This window comes from Triplophysa dalaica, chromosome 22, assembly GCF_015846415.1.
Source record: "Triplophysa dalaica isolate WHDGS20190420 chromosome 22, ASM1584641v1, whole genome shotgun sequence".
In the NCBI taxonomy this organism is placed as follows: domain Eukaryota; kingdom Metazoa; phylum Chordata; class Actinopteri; order Cypriniformes; family Nemacheilidae; genus Triplophysa; species Triplophysa dalaica.
In genome coordinates this window covers 2,506,940-2,525,428 of record NC_079563.1, presented here as the reverse complement: position 1 = coordinate 2,525,428, position 18,489 = coordinate 2,506,940, and the positions used below count along the sequence as shown (strand labels likewise).

The 18,489-nt window shown below is 36.5% G+C and overlaps 3 protein-coding genes across 6 annotated transcripts; all 3 read right to left on the bottom strand.

The window, feature by feature from the left end:
* Positions 1–205: 205 nt before the first annotated feature.
* Positions 206–2,869, bottom strand: hdhd2 (haloacid dehalogenase-like hydrolase domain containing 2). 2 transcript variants are annotated; one of them, XM_056737404.1, is made up of 7 exons: positions 2,796–2,869; positions 1,662–1,775; positions 1,296–1,504; positions 1,091–1,175; positions 747–963; positions 529–592; positions 206–454 (listed from the first exon to the last, which is right to left on the bottom strand). In XM_056737404.1, the coding sequence occupies exons 2-7, from the start codon at positions 1,760–1,762 to the stop codon at positions 342–344; spliced, it is 789 nt and encodes a 262-aa protein (XP_056593382.1). In that variant the 5' UTR covers positions 1,763–1,775; positions 2,796–2,869; the 3' UTR covers positions 206–341. The 2 variants fall into 2 exon arrangements, with proteins under 2 accessions (XP_056593382.1, XP_056593383.1); XM_056737405.1 differs by lacking the exon at positions 2,796–2,869 and adding an exon at positions 2,768–2,783.
* A 1,406-nt stretch (positions 2,870–4,275) lies between these two features.
* ier3ip1 (immediate early response 3 interacting protein 1) lies at positions 4,276–6,577 on the bottom strand. The gene is made up of 3 exons (XM_056737406.1): positions 6,431–6,577; positions 5,053–5,154; positions 4,276–4,857 (listed from the first exon to the last, which is right to left on the bottom strand). Exons 1-3 carry the CDS (start codon positions 6,519–6,521, stop codon positions 4,802–4,804), a joined length of 249 nt encoding a protein of 82 aa, XP_056593384.1. The 5' UTR covers positions 6,522–6,577; the 3' UTR covers positions 4,276–4,801.
* A 422-nt stretch (positions 6,578–6,999) lies between these two features.
* skor2 (SKI family transcriptional corepressor 2) lies at positions 7,000–17,511 on the bottom strand. 3 transcript variants are annotated; one of them, XM_056736814.1, is made up of 10 exons: positions 17,355–17,511; positions 16,552–16,624; positions 11,532–13,374; positions 10,903–10,966; positions 10,606–10,683; positions 9,152–9,220; positions 8,912–9,010; positions 8,489–8,556; positions 7,742–7,804; positions 7,000–7,585 (listed from the first exon to the last, which is right to left on the bottom strand). In XM_056736814.1, the coding sequence occupies exons 3-9, from the start codon at positions 13,341–13,343 to the stop codon at positions 7,745–7,747; spliced, it is 2,250 nt and encodes a 749-aa protein (XP_056592792.1). In that variant the 5' UTR covers positions 13,344–13,374; positions 16,552–16,624; positions 17,355–17,511; the 3' UTR covers positions 7,000–7,585; positions 7,742–7,744. The 3 variants fall into 3 exon arrangements, with proteins under 3 accessions (XP_056592792.1, XP_056592794.1, XP_056592793.1); XM_056736816.1 differs by having other exon boundaries at positions 9,152–9,217; XM_056736815.1 differs by lacking the exons at positions 16,552–16,624; positions 17,355–17,511 and adding an exon at positions 14,106–14,241.
* Between the last annotated feature and the right edge of the window lie 978 nt (positions 17,512–18,489).

Genomic DNA, 18,489 nt, shown 5'->3' with positions numbered 1-18,489 from the left:
TCTAGCGACTGGGGTTGAGGTCCCGATCCTGCACCAATCTCTATCTTACCACCTAACTCTGGTCTTAAAAATAATAAAAGCATTGTACTATTGCATCCAATACATTGAAACTAATGGGGACATAGGCCTAAATAATGAGCCTCCACTTTTTTCTTTATCATGCAGACACATAATTCATATCTATAAAGATGAACATGGTAGAATATAACAGAAGAATAGACTGTCGCAACTTTATTATCTATTTGCATATTTTCTGATGACAATTATTAGCCAACTGTAATGTAGACAAGTGACAGTCAAACAATGATTCAACTATACAGCACTTTAATTACATTTTAAGATTATTTAGTTTCTAAGAGATGCTCCAGTATATGATTGACAGCATCTGGAAAGGCGTCACAAGTCAGGTGAGGTGGAGGTTCAATTTTATCTTCATCCCCATCTCTATATTTACCTGAAAAAAAGATAATAACTATTATTTATCAAAAGTAAAAACTATATCCAACAAATTTCTATCATATTGCCTACCAGTTTTCACTAAAATTCCCAGCAACCCTGTGTTCTGTGCCCCACCAACATCATCTCTGGCATCCTGTACAAAAAAAATATTGTGTGTTTTGGCAGGTATCAAAAGAAAAAGTAGTCCTTCTCATTTGTTGTAGTCCTCATTTTGTTTCACATTGAAGACTGAAACATGACCCGCATTTAATCTTGTTACAGCCATTATAGGTAGATATCATACTCACGTCACCTATCATCACAGCCTCATCTGGTGAGCAGTTCAGATCTCGTAAAGCCTCCAGGAAAAAAGCTTTCTCTGGTTTACCCACCACTGTGGCCCGGGTGTCAGTGGCATACTCAAGACCCGTCACAAATGGGCCCGGCCCTAATGCCAACCCGTCTTTCCTTTTGTAGTACCGTGCTTTATGGATCGCAATGAGAGGAGCACCATCCAAAATTAACCTGATTAAAAAGACATAAACAATCTTTGGACCAGTTTATTAGAGCATTCAACTAGTTGAATTTTTAAAACTATCACTTCTATCAAATCTATCACAAGGCATGGGGTATATGGGAGTTATTGGTTTACTGGAAAGCTTTGTTGAGTGTCTGGTAGTTGAAGTGGTTAGGCGCTAAACCTATCACGACTGCATTAGGATCCGACGTTTCCAGACCTGCAGCATGAAAGCAACATACAAGATGAGATACTTCTTTATACTGTGCGTAATGATAATATTTGTCACAGAGAAACTACTACAAAATAACAGCAGAAAAGTCAGAAGTATTCAGCTCACCTGCGAAATCCTCTAAAGCACTATCTTCAACCAGAAGTAGGGGACGCACCGCTCTCTGCTCCAGCAGATTACGTGCTACATTGAGTGATGTAAAAATCTCCTGCTCTTGGAGGTCAAAGTTCAACTGGCGCAGTCTCTCAAAAAGGGTCCTCTTGCATTCATTTGTGGTGTTGGTTACAAATTTCACAGTGACTGGAGCCTGCCTTAATCTGAATTACAAATTATACAAATACACAAATTATTTGTACATGTAAAAATAGGCCTACATATAAATGTGCTTGAACACCCAGACATAAAATATCCCAATTACTAGAACTATCTCTGTGACTGCCTTATAAGCTCTGTAAATGGAAAAAAGATAGGGACCGGGTTAAAGCCTCCTGCGCCCCAGGAATTGCAGCATCCTCAATGTGCAGAGTACCACTCAGGTCAATGAGAACTGCCTTTAGTCTGCCGCGAGTCGCCATCACTTCATAAATTCTATGAAAAAAGAAACAAGTACATGAAACGATTTTAAACATTGAGTCTATATTTTCTGTGCCAGACTTTTTTTTATGTAGCATGTTATAAGCTATAAATAATACACTAATAAGTAGGGTTGGTTATATTTTAAAAATTAAATAGATTCCCGATTTTGCTTATCAGTTTCGATTCTTATCGATTCCCAATTTCGATTCCACAATTGAAATAAAAAAAATAAGATATCAACCTGTATGATCATTTTGCCTGCTTATTGACTACTTTGCTACATCATGGTTAAACTCTAGACTGTAGTTAATATAATGAAGCTACGGTAAATCAGTGGTTCATGTTCTTTATCCCAAGCTAACACGAGCCCATTTCTTAAAATATGCACACATTAATTGATAAGAGGAATTTAAATTTGTATTAATTTAAATGTATTCCCATTCCTTTCGATTCCTAACCTTCCGAACTGGAATTGATTTTCAATTCCCAACCCTTTAAGTTAGTGAATCAAGCGGAGAAATGCAGTTGTAATGTTTGTCAGACAGAACAATACTTGATATTCAGATCTGAAAATTAATGCTCTTTTTTATCTTCAAATCCGGATTAAGCACAATGACTGGCTTCCAAAAAAAATACTTTATCTCATCATCTGTATGTGACACAATTCTAAGGATTTGACACCATATTTATTTAAACAAGCTGCCAAAGAAAAGTGCCGTTGGATAACATAAATCATTTCGACTGAAATCACCCCATAATACAATGATCAGCTGTTTAAAAAAACATTCATATAAATGGAGAGGAATTTTGCGGACATTAGAAAATGATCACCGTACGGATATCAGGTTTAGGATGCATTGTGCTGTTCTGTCAAAACTACAAGCATATAAAGCATGACTTTGATGTCGTTCCAACGATTAATACATTTGCATATTAAATACACGTGTGCATTATACATTTGACTGAACGAGCAATATTTAAACATAAAACCCATATATCCTCACAGTGTAAAAAAACTCCAGTTACACTTACTTCCTGCTGGGGTCTTTCGGTGGCTGTCTTGCAGTTTGATGTCCCAATAATGCCTGTCGAAAATGTTTCTCTTGGGACCTTACAATAAGAGTCTATACATTATTGTTTTAACTTTAAGCATTTTATATTCCATTTGAGGCAAGATTATTTTAATAAAATGACAAGAGCTTTTGCTCACTCTTAAAGTTTATAATCATTTAAGAGGGTTGTCTATGACACAGATTATTCACTCGGCGAATAAAAAATGCCGTAATGTTAATAGCAGATTAAATTGCATTTACATCATTATCTCACAGTTTTACCAAAATCAGAGATCTCGTTAGAAATGCGCTCACTGATATTATTTCTTCAATAACTTCATATCATACAATCACTTAATATTGGGTTATGAGGAATGTAATATTTGAGTAATAGGAATGTAGACATTTGAAAATGGCAAAAACTCAAGTAACGATTTTTCTCTGCCATGGGATAAACATGAGATTATACAGACTAAAATATAAATCGTACCATCTACTGTAATAACCATTAAGCATAGATTATTAAAGGGTTAGTTTGTAATCGCAATACTAAACATATGGTTGTAATTCAGCGTATTATCTGTGGTCTGGGCTAATGTTAATAAAAAGGTCTAACCCTAATGCATTAATCTATTGTTAATGGACTCCATATGGTTGTGATCACTGAACCAAACACATCATGTCAAATATCGGACTGATCTCTACAAAACATGTTGAACGTTTTGCTTCCTTTAATTTAGAGGGGCCCCAAACCCAGTGCTGGAGGCCCTTGTTCTGCAGAGTTTAGCTCCAACATGCCTCACTATGCCTAGGATATTCATTACCCGCATTAGCTAAACTCTGTAAAACAGTGGCCCTAAAGCACTGAGTTTAGGGACCCCTGCTTAAAGGGGGCTATGTGTAGTATCTATTGTGAGAAATTTACATAACTGTCTTTAGGGGTGTATTAAGACCTTACATAATCAAGCATAGATTTCTATCTACATACAGCACTGGTCCCCTTACATTGAATTCGCCATGTTGTTTCTACAGCACCCCTAAACGGACAAACTGCTATACAGAGTACGTTTCGTAAATATGAAGACTTTGGTTCCAAACTGAGATTTAACATTTTTCAAAAAAAAAAAATATTGTGCATTCCAATTAATATCAATATGGTTGGTTTGTTTTGATGTAGGCCACAATAACTCCAAAAATACAGCTAACTACTAGCACAATAAAAACATGAGTTTTGAAGAAAAGAAAAACGGAATTATCTCATTTTGGAACCAAACTCTTAATAAATTATCTCCCTCGGCAAAGAAGCAAAAGCGTAAGACATGTTTGTCCCGTGTCAGCTGCCATAGTGCTTCGAAAGTAAGGGTGAAGTGGGCCGTTGGTTGCAATTTCCACATTGCTCCTTTAACTGTTAACCAATGACACAGGGCAAAATATAGTATACAAACACAACAAAAGTTGAATACAGTACAGGAAAACACAATGACTTTATTAAAATCTATTTTAAATGTGTTGACTGGCTTTTTTAGATACAATTTAAGATCTTTTTTGTCTATGCTAAAAGAGCAGTGTTGGTATTGTATACTTCTAGTAATACTTGAGCATGTTATACTTTAACTTTGACATTTAAAATGTTTTTCCACAAAGAATTTTGGAAAAATCTTTACATTTTAAATGCAAAAAACATAAAACTTTTTTTCTGATATGAAAGTTGCTTAATGTGACAAATACATGAATTCTAGAGAACTAGATGCTGGACAAAGTTTGCGCATTCTTAAAAACACGGGTTCTTTTATAAATTTGTTTATAACAGCAATTCATGTCATGACATGCAAAAAGAGGTACTTAAAAAAAAATATCCAGGGACCTTACAGAAATTGAGAGCATCAAACATAACCAGTTAACAAAAAACAGTCCAGTTTTCTATTGACCATGTGCATAGCATTCCACGTTAGATCTTCCATAGTTCCATTGCAGTTCAATCCATGTTCATCCAAACAACAATAGTAAGACCATACACACTGAATTTACTGCAATCAAAGGCACTGTGAAAAGAAACCGGAAAACATGTTACTGCTCAGAATGCTTGTGTTAACAAGCAAAACAAATTGCATCAAGAAACTGCATAGAGAGTAATGCATGGCAAACAACTATGGACAGAACATTATTATTCATTAGCCATAACCTATAAATGGGAAATCAATCATAGAGCCTTGGTGACACGATCATTGTGAACATACCTCTCATGACAGTCCTCACAGAACGGATAAGGTTAAGAAGTTGTGCTTTAATCCCAGGTTCATCTCCAAACCCTCCAATACTTTGCTCTGCTCCCCAACCAACTGGAAAATTGTGTATGCGTTAGTTAAAGAGCCCTCTGTGATAATGACTTATGCAACAATTGCTACAGTCTTATTGACAAAAGTCTTTCTTAGTCAGGCTGTATTATTCTATAAGAACATTCACATTGGCATCTACAGAAATGTTCTGTTGCACATAAGGGTTTTTGTAGTGGACAAGGGTTCTACACACAGACTATAGAAAGGTAAGAAAGAAAAAGATTTTTCGGGAGCCAAAAAGAGCTTCGCTTTTTACTACCCTTATTTCAAGAGTGTATATGCCACTAGAATGTATCTGGACTAGACCGAATAGCAGTTTCATGTTGCCTTTATAACGTTTCAAAAGGTATGAGCTGTTTTGTGCAGGAATCCATCAGGTTCTGTGCCCTATTTTGTTTATGCCAAGTAAGTTGTTAGCTCGTATGCATTTAGTTTATTTATGTATATGAAGGCATTTAAGTTTAATTACTGGAATTGCATTTAAAAGATGGGGTAGCATCGATTTAACCTGACATGCTGTTCATGTTTACTACTTTTCCAAATATTTTCTGTTGCTTAAAAATCTAATCAGTTGTGTCCAATGTTTTTTACTCAGACATTGTAAATAACAAATTTTAAAACTGCAATCGCAATACTGCAAAACCGTGTCCTTAAGGTTACCATACCGCCGAAATCTCATACCAGACCATGCCTAATCTGGACTGTTTTTATTACTATAAATGAATTATTTACCAGCGAATAGTTACAACACCTATTGGTTCTTTATTAGTACGATTACACATTGCAAACAATCAAACCTATGAAATGGAAGAAAGGGATTATGTGGATACTTAAATAATAACAACAATAGCATTAGCATAAACATTACACTACAACACATACTTTAGCTTCAAATTGGCTAACGTTAGCCTTTTCCCAGACTGTCAACTGTTGACTTGGACCCCTCCACTGTTGAGCTCCACTTTATAAAGATATCTTCAACCAACGTTACAAGAGTATCCTTGTCATGAACACATTTATAAATGTGACCTTTTAAATTTCAATTCTTTTTTTCAAACAAATGACAAATAACCCGCTCATTTTACTAACATCAGACTTGCGTGTTTTGCTGGTAATAACCTAACGTTATCTAATATTTAACAAAATAACAACAGTTAAGTGTCATATATTTCCAGTTTAATGCAAAGCTTACGTTAGAAGTAAACACTGTCGTTGTGCGCGCGCGATAGGGCTGACCTTGTCTTCAAAATCGAAGTAAAGTAAACAGATACGAACTTACTTTTACTAAGAAACCTGTCTTCGTGGAGAACAGCGATGGCATTAGTGAATAATATCACTGTTTGTATCAGTGCGTACAGTGTGAACGCCATGTTGGCACTACTGCGGTGACGTACTAGTGGAGTCCGGGTCGCCTGGTAGTGACGTCACATGCGCGCCGCCTAGAGGTTTGATTGACGTTTTTTGATGTGGAATTTATACATTTTATAGTTGATATTAAAAACCTAACTTATTTGAAAATATGAGAGGAGAATTCCGCTGTTAGACATGCGTTTCTGTAAATTTTACTATTTTTATGTAATACTATTTGATGTGTACTTATCTGCAATATTTGTTTAGTTCTATACATCGTTTACAAAACGTTGACGTATTAAAGAACATTCAATAAATGGTTTATTATATCAGTGTTCATTTTTTATTTTAAAGCTATTCATATACAGCATCATATTCATGGCCAACAGTCTATTTACCTAATTTGTTTTTCCAATTTGAAAAATAATATTTGACACTTTCTTAAAATAATAATAGTAATCAGCCAATAAATAGGTTTTATATTATAGACTTTAATTATCCACATAAATAGTAGAGAAACTACAAGAACATATTTAAATACATTTGCATGAACAGTTAATTATTTTTTATCTTGTAAATGTCAATATCAATGATGTGTTTAAACGAGCAAAACAAGATAGGTTTACACACAGTCAGATTGCTCTTATGCATCCCCTTCCCCACAACCTCATTTTTGTACATTTACAACCTATAGCTAATATTATTGTACAGTTTTTGTTATCAATAAATACGTTAATTCATAAGTATATAAACAATGACTTAAACAAATGTAAATATATTAACAATTAATAAACTTAAATAAACCATAAATAACACTCAAATGAATAAATAACCAAAATAGGGTTACTGTACAGGGCATATGACAAATAAATAATAAATCATTGGTAGATGCATAAAATTGTACTGTATATCAGTAGATTGATGTGTCATTTGGTTTATTTGCCGAGATGGACATTGCTTGATGTGGCTGCAGCTTGTGGTGCATTAACAGGTTTCTTCTGTTGTGCTTAATGAATCATAAAGAGCTGGATGGTTTTAACCTCTGTGGGGCCAGAATTGTTGATTTCATTTCACACGATGTAACCTGCAGTAATACATAACATGTTAGGTACCATATAAATATGGTTAGTAGCTGTAATGAGTCTTTACATTTCTACATGTTAAGTATTTAAACATGCAAACATTTAAAAAAACATAATAAAGTCAACCAATTAATCATGGTTGAAATTAGTATGCTTACCATTTAGCTTTTGTTTAGATGTGTTCCAACCTTTTCTTTTCTAATGATGTTTGCATAGGGAATCTACAAATGAACATTATAGGATTCATTAAATGTCCACAATATATACACAATTTTGTAAAACAATACTATACTTGACAAAAAAGCCCAAAAGTATATACTTTATGGGCAGCACCAACAGAGGTCACCTTTAATTAACATGTCAGGGACTAAACAGTAAAATTACTGCACAGGTTTTTTTACCTTATTGCGTTAATATATAGTACAGTTTGCTGACAAAAACAAGAAATCCTTTGTTTCAGGAAAAATAGATCTGTGCTTCCTGAAATCGACTGTGTTTGTATCCTAATAGTTTAACCTTCAATCTGTCATGTTGTATTCTCTCATATATGATATCTGTCTGGCTTGACTGATGATGTTGAAATGAAAGAACACACAAGAGCAGTCTGCCTGCATCATCCATGTGTTAAAAACACAGATGCACGTGAGATTTATGTCATACCGCAATACAATGTTGAACCAGTTCTAGACAACAAAAGGCTGAGAATACTGAGATCCTGCTGGTTATATTTATATCTTGCATTTCATTATTCTGTTTTGCAACCTGGATCTGATTTGTTGTCAACTGATATTTTAAATATAGTGGGACTTCCTCACATGTGAGGTTTCCATTTATTTGTTTGCTTTCTGATTGTTTAGCACATTTTAATTGATAATAAATTCTGCCATTTTTCTATATAATCTTACCATTTGTAACTGTTGCACCATCTCTTCCCTGTAAGCCAGTTCTCTTTTCATTTGGTCCTGAAAGTTATCTGTAAGACAGAAAGTTTCATTAACACGGGTAATTTACTATAGGTATAAACTTTTGTGGTCCTATTTTAAATTATATATTTTTTATGAAATTCTAAGAGAAATGATATACAAAACAATGAAGAAGAAATATTTCAGGTCACTAAAATGTATTCAAATTTGTGACGTTGTCCCATTACAGATTTTCCTGGACTGTACAGTATAAACGCATTACTAATTACTGTCATACATTTGATTTCTAATAAAATCTTTGACAATTAATTTTATATGGTTTTCTATTTAGACATTATGGAGAGTGATTTACTGTTTTTTTATATGCACAGATTTGATGGCAGAATGTGAAGAGCGTAAACTTACGGAAAACTGGGAATGGAGAGCTGCCTTTCAGAGCATGAAACTCTTGCTCCAGTCTCCTCCGTAAATCTATCTGCTCGAGGAGAACTTTCTGGAGTTCCTCTGAAAGACAAATTAAACAATTAATCAATATTAGTCTCTTGTTTGAGCTGTGCATTTAAAACATTTGTAGCCGCACACTTTTTAAAAAAATATTCATGCCCTAGATTTGTCATCTTTGCAATGTAATTAGTTTGTATCTACCTTTTTCCATGTTCTCAACATCCTTCTTAAGAGTAACAGGTGAGTTTGGGTCTTGACTTTGATGATCTGCTGAGCAAAAAAAAAGGTAAAGGTGAAAAAGCTATATAAAATTAAAAAAAAATAATACGTGTGCCATAGTGCCATTGTAGTACCATATGCGGCCAATAGATGTCAGTATGATAACAGTAAAACGTTTGAATATTACAAAGAATTTCCCGTTGGTCGTATATGTAATAATAAATAGAAAACGTAGTTCTAGTATGGAGGTGTTAGTCATGTGCTATTAATGTGATTAGGCAAAACTATACTTACTGTAGCCTACACACGTGATCGTTTTCTGTACAAATAATATAATTTTGCCTCCAATATCTCAAGCAGAAATATACCTGAACATTTTCCATTATCTGATTGGGGCATTTAACTTCAGCTAAATAAAGTCATTGGAACAGCCCTTACAATATACCAATATCGTGAAATTATTCAGCAAATTGTTCTTTCGCAGGTGCAATACTGATTCATGAAATCATTATAAACCGTTTTGATTGGATTCCTAAGGAGATACGTTCGTATTGCACGACATGTGTTTTTGTGTCTATATTGCAAATGGCTCAAATGAAGTGATCCAACACGTTTGTATAATCTTCCCCTCATTCGGCTGTCTCTCTCTCTCTCTTCTCATTTCCCGTCTTGCCTCCTTAAGCCGAACAAGGCGTTCCTCATTTGGAAAGCGGTCTTGTTCTCGCTCTCCTCCTCTCTGTCTCATTTGACAAGCAAATTTGCAGACAGTGCCTGAGGATAACAACCTCGTTTGACAGTCAATTAACCGTGAATAGTCAAAGCCAAGGCAGTTTGCATTATATAAATGGAAAATTAGATTATTTTTTTCCTTCTCTCCCAAGAAACAGAACTATCTTTAAGACACTGCCTTTAGACTATTTGGAAAATCAGAAGTTCTAATCACGTTTCTCTGTAGCCCCTTGGAGACATTTAGCAATCAGGCAAAGGTGGTTTCATTTAATTTGTTTCATGTAATTTTTTCAAATATATTATACCTTATATGAGGAGATCATTATCGGCTAGATAATATAAATGTCAGGCTAGATGCTGTAAAACACTTTTAATGTCCTTCTGACAGATAAAAGGCAATAAGCTATGATCTTTCTAATGGAAGATTTTGCCAAGCAAAAGTCAATTATTTCTATTTGATATTGTTCAAATGGTGATTGTCACCTTCCCAGCGTTGAGCTGATTGTCTTGCTGATCTGTTATGGCTCCCTACAGAACACATTTTCCCAATGTCATTGTGGATAGAGCCACTCCGTTTTAAGTGTGCAGCAGGCGTATATTCCATTCTGCATCTTTTATATTTAGATTTATATGGCGCAAATTATTTTGTAGCCCTCTTGCTGTAAGTGTTGGATGTAAAATGGAGATAAAGTGATGTGTGCTCTTACTTGGATTCTCTCGCCAGTATTCTGGAGTGGATGTTTCTGTCTCTGCGATGAAAAAACTGCCTTGTTCTTTGTTCTCATCTGAAAGAAAATTGAAAACAAGATATCTATTGTGAATTCAAATGCAAAGCATGCATCTAATTAGGGGCATTATTATTAGTAATAGTATTAAATATGTAAGATTTGTGTATGAACTTTTCAGGAAGGGAATGTAAATACCTAAGTAGCGCAGGCAATAATCACATTACAGTTATTTGTATTACAGTGGTTTGACATTACAGAATGTGGTCCATTTCTCACCTGAGATGGCTGTTTTGTTTTTGGTTGCATAGGCCGGCAGCCCATCATCTCTGCTCTTGTGAGCCTGAAACCATAAAACATCACACAATGTCTGATTAGAACTGATTCATAACACCAGGCCAAAGGTCGAACATAGAGCAACAAAATTTATCATTCAGCCAAAAGCACAGAATTGATTAGCCTTGAAAATGACAATGCTGTTATGTTTTATATATGATCCTGATGCTTGTTTTGCTGTGGTGTGCTACTGAGTTTCTTTAGATAAATCAACACGCCTCTGACGTGTTAGCCGGATCTTGGGAGTATGCGTGTGTTTGTGCGCTAAGGCTAATTGCTACAGAATCCCCATTTGCCTTTCCGTCACCAAGAGTGACTGTCTGTTTACTCTGTTAGCATAGCGTCAAAGGGTTAAAGATTAAAAAGGCTAATAGGCAGAAGTGACAAAGGGGAGCAAACATAATGTCGCCATTAAACAAAACATGACTGGGCTTATTAGGAGGGATCAAAGAGCTGTGAATGTTTCATTTCTGCAGGGAACACAGACTATCAATCTTGTTATGCATACGAACCCTGCCAGTCTATGGCCTGCATTTAAATAATTAGTTAAAGTGCCTGGAGGGAATATTTACATTTTTGTACGCAATGCTTTCCTCCAGTGAGCCGTGAACAGGGCTGGGGACTTTTAGAATGGCAGGCAGACTGACAGCGAGGCTGGGTTTGTCCTCTGCTGAGGTCTCAGTGGGAATGGCTGGGAATGAGGCTTGATCTTTGACCTGCTCCCCTGTGCTGCTGTCAGAGAGTCCACGTATGTGTAGTCCGCACGGCTGCTGCAGTGTCTGTGGCGACGTCTGTGCTGTGCGGCCGCTGAGGTCCGTTTGTTCTTCATCCTGTTTTGTCTCCACGTCCACCTCTTGCTCCTCGTCGCTCTCGCCGCTGTCACTCTGGTAGCTGCAGCTGGTGCCGGGGGAAAGGTGCCTCTCTGGGCCAAAGTCCTCAAGGCTGCTGTGGAGCTTGGCAATGCTTTCTGTGTCTTTGACCACTGGACGGAAGGCGGAATGGTAACTAGCCTTGCGCATTTGCAGCGATGGAGCGTCCAGCAGCTTTAGCCAGCCCTCTGAGGCAGGACGCAAGTCAGAGGTGACAGAGGGTGGGCAGTCGGTCTCGAACAGGCTGGATCTGGGGTTGTTGTCCAGGCCTGGCCCTGCATCGCTTTGTTCAGACAAGTCTAAAAATGCTTGTCTAAGAGAGGGGCTTTCTGTGAGGGAGGTAAGGGCGTTGGGCTGAGGTTGAAGGTAAGTGGGTACTGGAATGCCCCCTGTTGCCCTTGGGGGCCAGAACATGCAGAAAGGTGGGTAAAAAGCATCCTTGCGCCCGGGCCAAAGAAGCCCAGAAAGGCCACTGTTTTTCTGTCCGTTGGTGGCCTCACTGTCGTCCTTCTTTTGTGGGCACAGGCCAAATGCAGGAAAAGTGTAGGGGCTTGGGAAAAGGGATGTCGTTGGGAATTTCTGCAACATGCCGAAACCTTTGCTGGGGACCGGAATTACTGGGTAACTACGGGGGGCTTTACGGGGCGGGAGGCTGCTGGTGTCCAAATCATCATCGTCCTCGTACCTGCCTCTCTTCTGGGTCAGGTCCGGGGAAATCATGTGGGGTAGGACCGAGCTGACTGACTTTCCCAGGCCCATGGGCGGGCAGTTAGAGGAAGGAAGTGCCCTTTTGCGACTTCCTCCATTGAACATGGCTTTTACATCCTCCCAGGCAAACATCAGATCCTCTTGTGGGGTTTTGTCTGCCAATTTAAGGTGCCGACGCCAGGAATTGAAGTTGGCGGCATCTGGCTGCGTGTACTTGGCCTCTGGTGTGCGGTGAGAGTGGAAGATGAATTTGTTAGGGGAGAAGTACATATTACAGTAGGAGCACTTGATGCATTTAGCCCTTGAGCTGTTGTAGCGCGCCGGGATGAAACTTCCTCGACTGCCCCAAGCGCATTCATGCATCACGTCAAAGGCAAAGTTGTCTGGCAGCTTGGGTGGTGCATTCTCTCCCAGAAAAGACTTGCAGAGTCTCTCTGCTTCTCGTTTGGTGATCATGCCACAGCGCCGTGATGAGATGGGCATGGCGCCAGCCCGGCGAAGAATCTCTAGCTGTACCGGTGTACACTGTACACAAGTGATGCCTAGAGCAACACGGCGGTTATGTATCTCGTTGTAGCTGTAGTTCTTCAAGAGGGTGTTGGAAATCTGAGCCAGGCATAACCGCTCTTGGTGGTCAATGACCAGTGAGACGATAGGCACACCATAGAGGAGGACTTGCCCAACTTGATTGGGCTTGAGGGAGGAAGAGTGGTTTGACCTTGGGGGTGTCAGGGGCTCTGGCTGAAATGAAACTGGTGGGGTGGCCATCACAATGTCGTCTGCTCCAGGTGGAAGACTCTTTTCCATTCTTTGGAGACCACTGACTGGAGATATTAGTCTGTAAATACATTTAAAAAAAAGTAACGTTGTAAAATAAAACAATTAAATACAACATAGAAAGATAAACTAATTTAAAACATCACAAGCATCTCTTGGAAGTATCTGATGTGAAGAGAGCATTCATTTCTGATACAATCTTTTGTTTCGTTTAGTTTCGATAAGTTTAGTCCACAGTTTGTTAAATAAAGCAAAATTAAGCGGTGAGAAACAATCGAGAATTAAGAGAAAAAGAAAATTAAGAGAAAGAGAAAGTTTAAACTTCACAATTTAATGTAAAAAATGAACTCTTAAAAAAAGATTAGGCCAAATAAATATAATGTATTTTTTAAAGAAAACGAAACTATGGCTACTGTCTTACACAAGCATTCGAAGATTTAATGAGCACACCATCAAAGTATAAGTATAAAGTTCATTCGTTGAGCACTCTGTGGCATAATCACTATTTGTTGTTTCGAAAAAAAAACATCAAAACGCAATAATGTATTTTTTTTATTTCATGACCACTTAATCGTGTATTATTATTTTTATTTCAACAATTAAAAAAAAATCAACCAGACATTTTCGTTTCTTAACAAACATAATTTTGTGCAGAATATTAAACAACAATAACATAATAATAGTAATAATAATAATAAAAAAACAGTCGCTACATTTGGAATGTTTTCACCTTTAGCGAGAAGGTCCTTTTTTGACTCAACCGGTTTGATAATACAGTTTCTATTTTCTTACCTCCTCGCGCTTTAGGAGACGCTCAAACGCTACAGAATATAAACCATGCCCGTAATCCACATGCACAAATGCAAACGATCAACATAACTGCAAACTGTAGAAAAGTTACACAAGCACGACAATAGCCGAAATAACGTCAGCCTCCACTATACCGCCGGGTTACCAGTAATAGAGAAATATCAGTGAAAGAGAGAATAACCGAGCATCTCTTACACGAGCTCTTATTCCCGGCTATGGGTGAGAGTGATTGGCGTGGCTCTGCCCCTCAGAAGAGCCAATGACGTTTCACTAACTGCCACTCAAACACACTAAAGAGAAGCTCAAACAGGAGCTGCGGGGCTGAAATCTGAACGAGGGGGAAAACCACCCGTAAAGCACCCATGTGGAATCGGTTTAAACATACGGATAAAAAAGTGACTGTATACATGCTATGGGATAATGCGAATAAATTAATTTTGTTTGTATCGTAAAATGATCACAATTTTATTTTAAAAAGGCTTATTGTTTTAATTTAGTCTATACCTATTATTTTGTAAAACATACATTTTCATAAGATAAAGTCCGGTGCAGCATTACACACATTTAGATAAATAATAAATCACGTTTTACATTTAGATTATGAAATTAAACAAACGAATAATCTGACAGTATATATACAGCCATAAAAAACACAAAATTAAAAAGTATTGTTTTTTCAGGGATTTATTTAAACAACATTTTAAGAGATTGTCTTGTTTTTAGTTCATTGTTTTAAATAAGTATGAACTAACTATGGGCAACCAGTTTAGGACTGTAACATCAAGCGGATTATTTCAATGATTTGTCATATTGTTAGCAATATCATTATGCATTGCCACACATTGAAACTGTATGGGTATATGGAGCCGATTTTCCACACATTAATAAATCAAGAGAAAGGGAACACGTCGGCACGTCATTTTTTCATCATTATAAGGGTAATACATATGCTGTACATGAATGGACCAGAACTAGTAATAGCGATGATTTGTTGTCCGTCAAACTGTCTCATCAATAAAATTTCTATATAGGGCCTAATCTACTGGCCGATTGAACTGAATACAAAAAAATATATTATGCTAAAATGGCATTAAAATTTTCTTAGTAACAATTAAATGGTTTGTTTCAAAAGACTCGAGGTGCAAGTTTCGTAAAATATCATCATTATTCCAATTTAGCAGTGCAGGTGGCTTTAATTATATTAAGAATATTAGGCTTAATTGTGACCACTTTTTTTCTTCGTCGTAGAAATAAAATTAATATTTAAGGTCAAGTGTTTTGTGACAGCGAAATGAAATTGACAGGAAAGAGAGGGTCCCATCTGCAGCCCTCTAAACCTCATTTAGATCCCATCGCTGGCTTTTGTCTCCCACCTCTCGCACCTCCCCTCTTCCCATATGCAGGTAGCCTATGTGTATGTAATAATAATAATAATTCTACTACTAATAATAATATAAATGTTATTATCATTAAAACTATAAACTGATAATTTCACAGGTTTATGTTACATCATAGTAGATTATCAGTTGGCAATTCATGCGGAACAGTTAACAGCCTCAACATTTAGGCCTTTGCTAAATCATGGTCCATGACTGCATTAAACGTCATCTATATGTATGTTTACCATACTGTGAAATTAATCATGCGTTTAAAAAATTACTTATGTGACCTGTCAGGGTCAATACTGAAGAAAAACGGAGGAAACCTAATAGCTATGAACAGACCATTACACAACAAATCCATCATCTAAATAAATACCCCAGGCAAACAGTTGTATTTTTAAACAAATGAAAAGTCTTTAATTTCTAAAGCAGGTGTACTACGATAAAAAAATCCTTACGATAAAACCAGTGAAGAGTCCTATGACCTATAATTATCAAGAACAGAAAATCCCACACTACTCTGCTGTCTAAACAGGTCTGAGAACACTGTCCCACATATAATCCTTATTTAATGCTGGAGGTCTATCAGAAAATTGCAAGACTAAATACCACTTCATCTGTAAAGATTTATCGAGCAATATAATTTAAATCCAAACCATCCCATCTCATCAGGCTTTTAACTTTAAAAGTATACATGGGGGTTTTCTATGAGCATCATCCTTATTTTTCATACATCGACTGGGTAAATAGGGTTATCAATCGATAGTGTGGTGCCATCCATAACTTCACAGGAGTCCTAAGTCTTTATGCTCAACAATAAACTATTAGTTGTAACACATGCATAATTAATTGCTTTTCAATATTGCCATTTTAAAACGAAAAATCTGAAACCAAATAAATAGTTAATGGTAGGAGAAAATGTTATTTAAACATTTTTAACATAACTTAAACAATCAAGAGTATTACAGGCAATTCTGTAATGAGAAAGGTAATTTATTTTATTCCAACTGTGGTGTGTATAGATGTTGCTGTACGCTGGCACATACCTTATTCGATGCTTAGGAGAATCGTCTTTTTTCTTGGAAAATTCAGTTCACGCTCTCCAAAACCAGTCCAACCCTAAAATGGTCACCAATATAGTTTAAGGTGTCATAAATTATGCAATCAACAATTTTGTTTGCGTTTTGTACGTGCTGAAATACAATTCATTGTAACCCTGGTAACATTCCCATTTTAAAAACGAAATATATTTTCGAATACGTTCAATATCTTGAACAGTTGATTTCTTTGAAGTTGTGGTGTCGCAAGCTCCTCGATTCATTTAATCTGAGATAATGTAAATAAGAATTCACGGGCTCAATTTATTTTCACGAAGAACAATGTTCTTCTTTTAATTGAAACAGTCTTTAATTGTTACATAGGTTGTATCTAAAATGCACATTTATACATAGCTGTTGTTAATTATGTGCTAACAAGTAGATTTAGAAGTTTCTCTAACGTGTTATCTTACATAACACCCTTAAAAAAGTCAACTTCCAAAGTGAAGTCGAGGCAGAAAAAGTTTCCACAAACGTTTTAATTTTGTTAAAAAAATTACCATAATTAAAAGCATGAATAATTAAGATACAAAACATTACAGATGGTTTGGGAAGTTAGAAAATGGCATTCCATCATATTGTTTCAATCAAACAACCACTGTCGATCTGCTTTTTTATGGAGACACGCAACTGGAATTTAAATGCTTCGTCACTGTGTCGGGCAAGCCAGCAATAAAAGCTTTTATGTTCCATTTGACAGAATATATCCAACTTTGTACATAAGGCTACTGAAAGATCACATGTACGCTTACCTTTTTCTCACCATGCAAAAGCCACGCGTATCAAGCTGTTCTGATGCGCTCCTCGTCTTCTTGTCTTCTGCAGGATAATCCAAGTCAAATCTTAGGAAATGCAGTTCTATATGTGACAATGAACTGGCGTTGCTCCTTTGAATCAGCTTCTCGAGGCGTAAACGAAAGTGCTACGCATTGCTTGTGAGATGCGCTCATTGAAGCACATGCTATCACTGAACTTCACATCCCAAGGAATCCGGGAGAGGAGGGGCTTTTACGGGATGATCAAATGGATAATGGCAAATCATGTCTGATCTTTCCTTTATAAAAGGTTTTGTAAGGGAAAGTTTTTTATTTTGCATTTGCTGATTGGAATCTTTATAAGGTACAGACCTTCATCCTTTAGACAAAAATACGTTTTAAAACTTTGGACTTTTAAAAAAAACATTATGCAAATAGAAAGAGAATAAAAAGTTTAGGGTTCGGTTTTTTTGGTCTTTTTGGTGGTTGGGTTAGTGAGAACATACATTTGCTGGTTTCACAAAATAGAGAACATTTGTTTGCTCAGTGTCAGGTGGGTTATTAACTGATGTCCCTTTGCTAACCAATAAGAGATACACTTGTGACTATAACTTGCACTGGTGAACCTAATCTCATGTACTTCACAATTTAAAGAATAAATGAAATTAGAGTGAATCTTTGCATCCTCATACAATCTTGAATGATAATACAATTATTGTTACGTTTAAACATAAACTTTCTTCAAAAATGAAATAGAAGTTTAATTGCGATGCCAAAAACACCTTAGGGTAAGACATAACGTACAAAAAAAGCATTTTCATTTCTAGTCATTAATTGGACTGAATTGTTTTCTTTGTCATTCACAACCGAGTGACTTTGTGCAACCCACCTTATCGCTTTGCAAACCAGAGTTAAAAAAAACATTTTATTCTATTTAAAATGTAATTTATTAGGAATGAGTGAAAACATTGACCGAACAAACTATTGCTTAGCCTCTAAATCAGCATTGTCAATTAAATTATAAGGATACATTTTGGACGGATAGGATGAAAGGTCAAGGAGACAATCCTGAGAATTAGGATCTCAGTTATGCATACCCAACTAACCTTCACTTCCTTAATTACTATGCAGG

What these genes read in the sequence shown, in the direction of transcription:
- hdhd2 (XM_056737404.1), bottom strand. Translation starts at nt 1,762, where the DNA reads ATGGCGACTCGCGGCAGACTAAAGGCAGTTCTCATTGACCTGAGTGGT. An exon ending in GCGCAGGAGGCTTTAACCCG is followed by an intron (nt 1,505 to 1,661) that starts GTCCCTATCTTT and finishes TTTGTAATTCAG; the next exon opens with ATTAAGGCAGGCTCCAGTCA. An exon ending in TGCTTTAGAGGATTTCGCAG is followed by an intron (nt 1,176 to 1,295) that starts GTGAGCTGAATA and finishes TTCATGCTGCAG; the next exon opens with GTCTGGAAACGTCGGATCCT.
- skor2 (XM_056736814.1), bottom strand. Translation starts at nt 13,343, where the DNA reads ATGGAAAAGAGTCTTCCACCTGGAGCAGACGACATTGTGATGGCCACC. An exon ending in TGTTGAGAACATGGAAAAAG is followed by an intron (nt 9,011 to 9,151) that starts GTAGATACAAAC and finishes TTTGTCTTTCAG; the next exon opens with AGGAACTCCAGAAAGTTCTC. An exon ending in TGGTGCAACAGTTACAAATG is followed by an intron (nt 7,805 to 8,488) that starts GTAAGATTATAT and finishes GTTCATTTGTAG; the next exon opens with ATTCCCTATGCAAACATCAT.
- ier3ip1 (XM_056737406.1), bottom strand. Translation starts at nt 6,521, where the DNA reads ATGGCGTTCACACTGTACGCACTGATACAAACAGTGATATTATTCACT. An exon ending in AGACAGGTTTCTTAGTAAAA is followed by an intron (nt 5,155 to 6,430) that starts GTAAGTTCGTAT and finishes ACAATTTTCCAG; the next exon opens with TTGGTTGGGGAGCAGAGCAA. An exon ending in TGTGAGGACTGTCATGAGAG is followed by an intron (nt 4,858 to 5,052) that starts GTATGTTCACAA and finishes TTCTTTTCACAG; the next exon opens with TGCCTTTGATTGCAGTAAAT.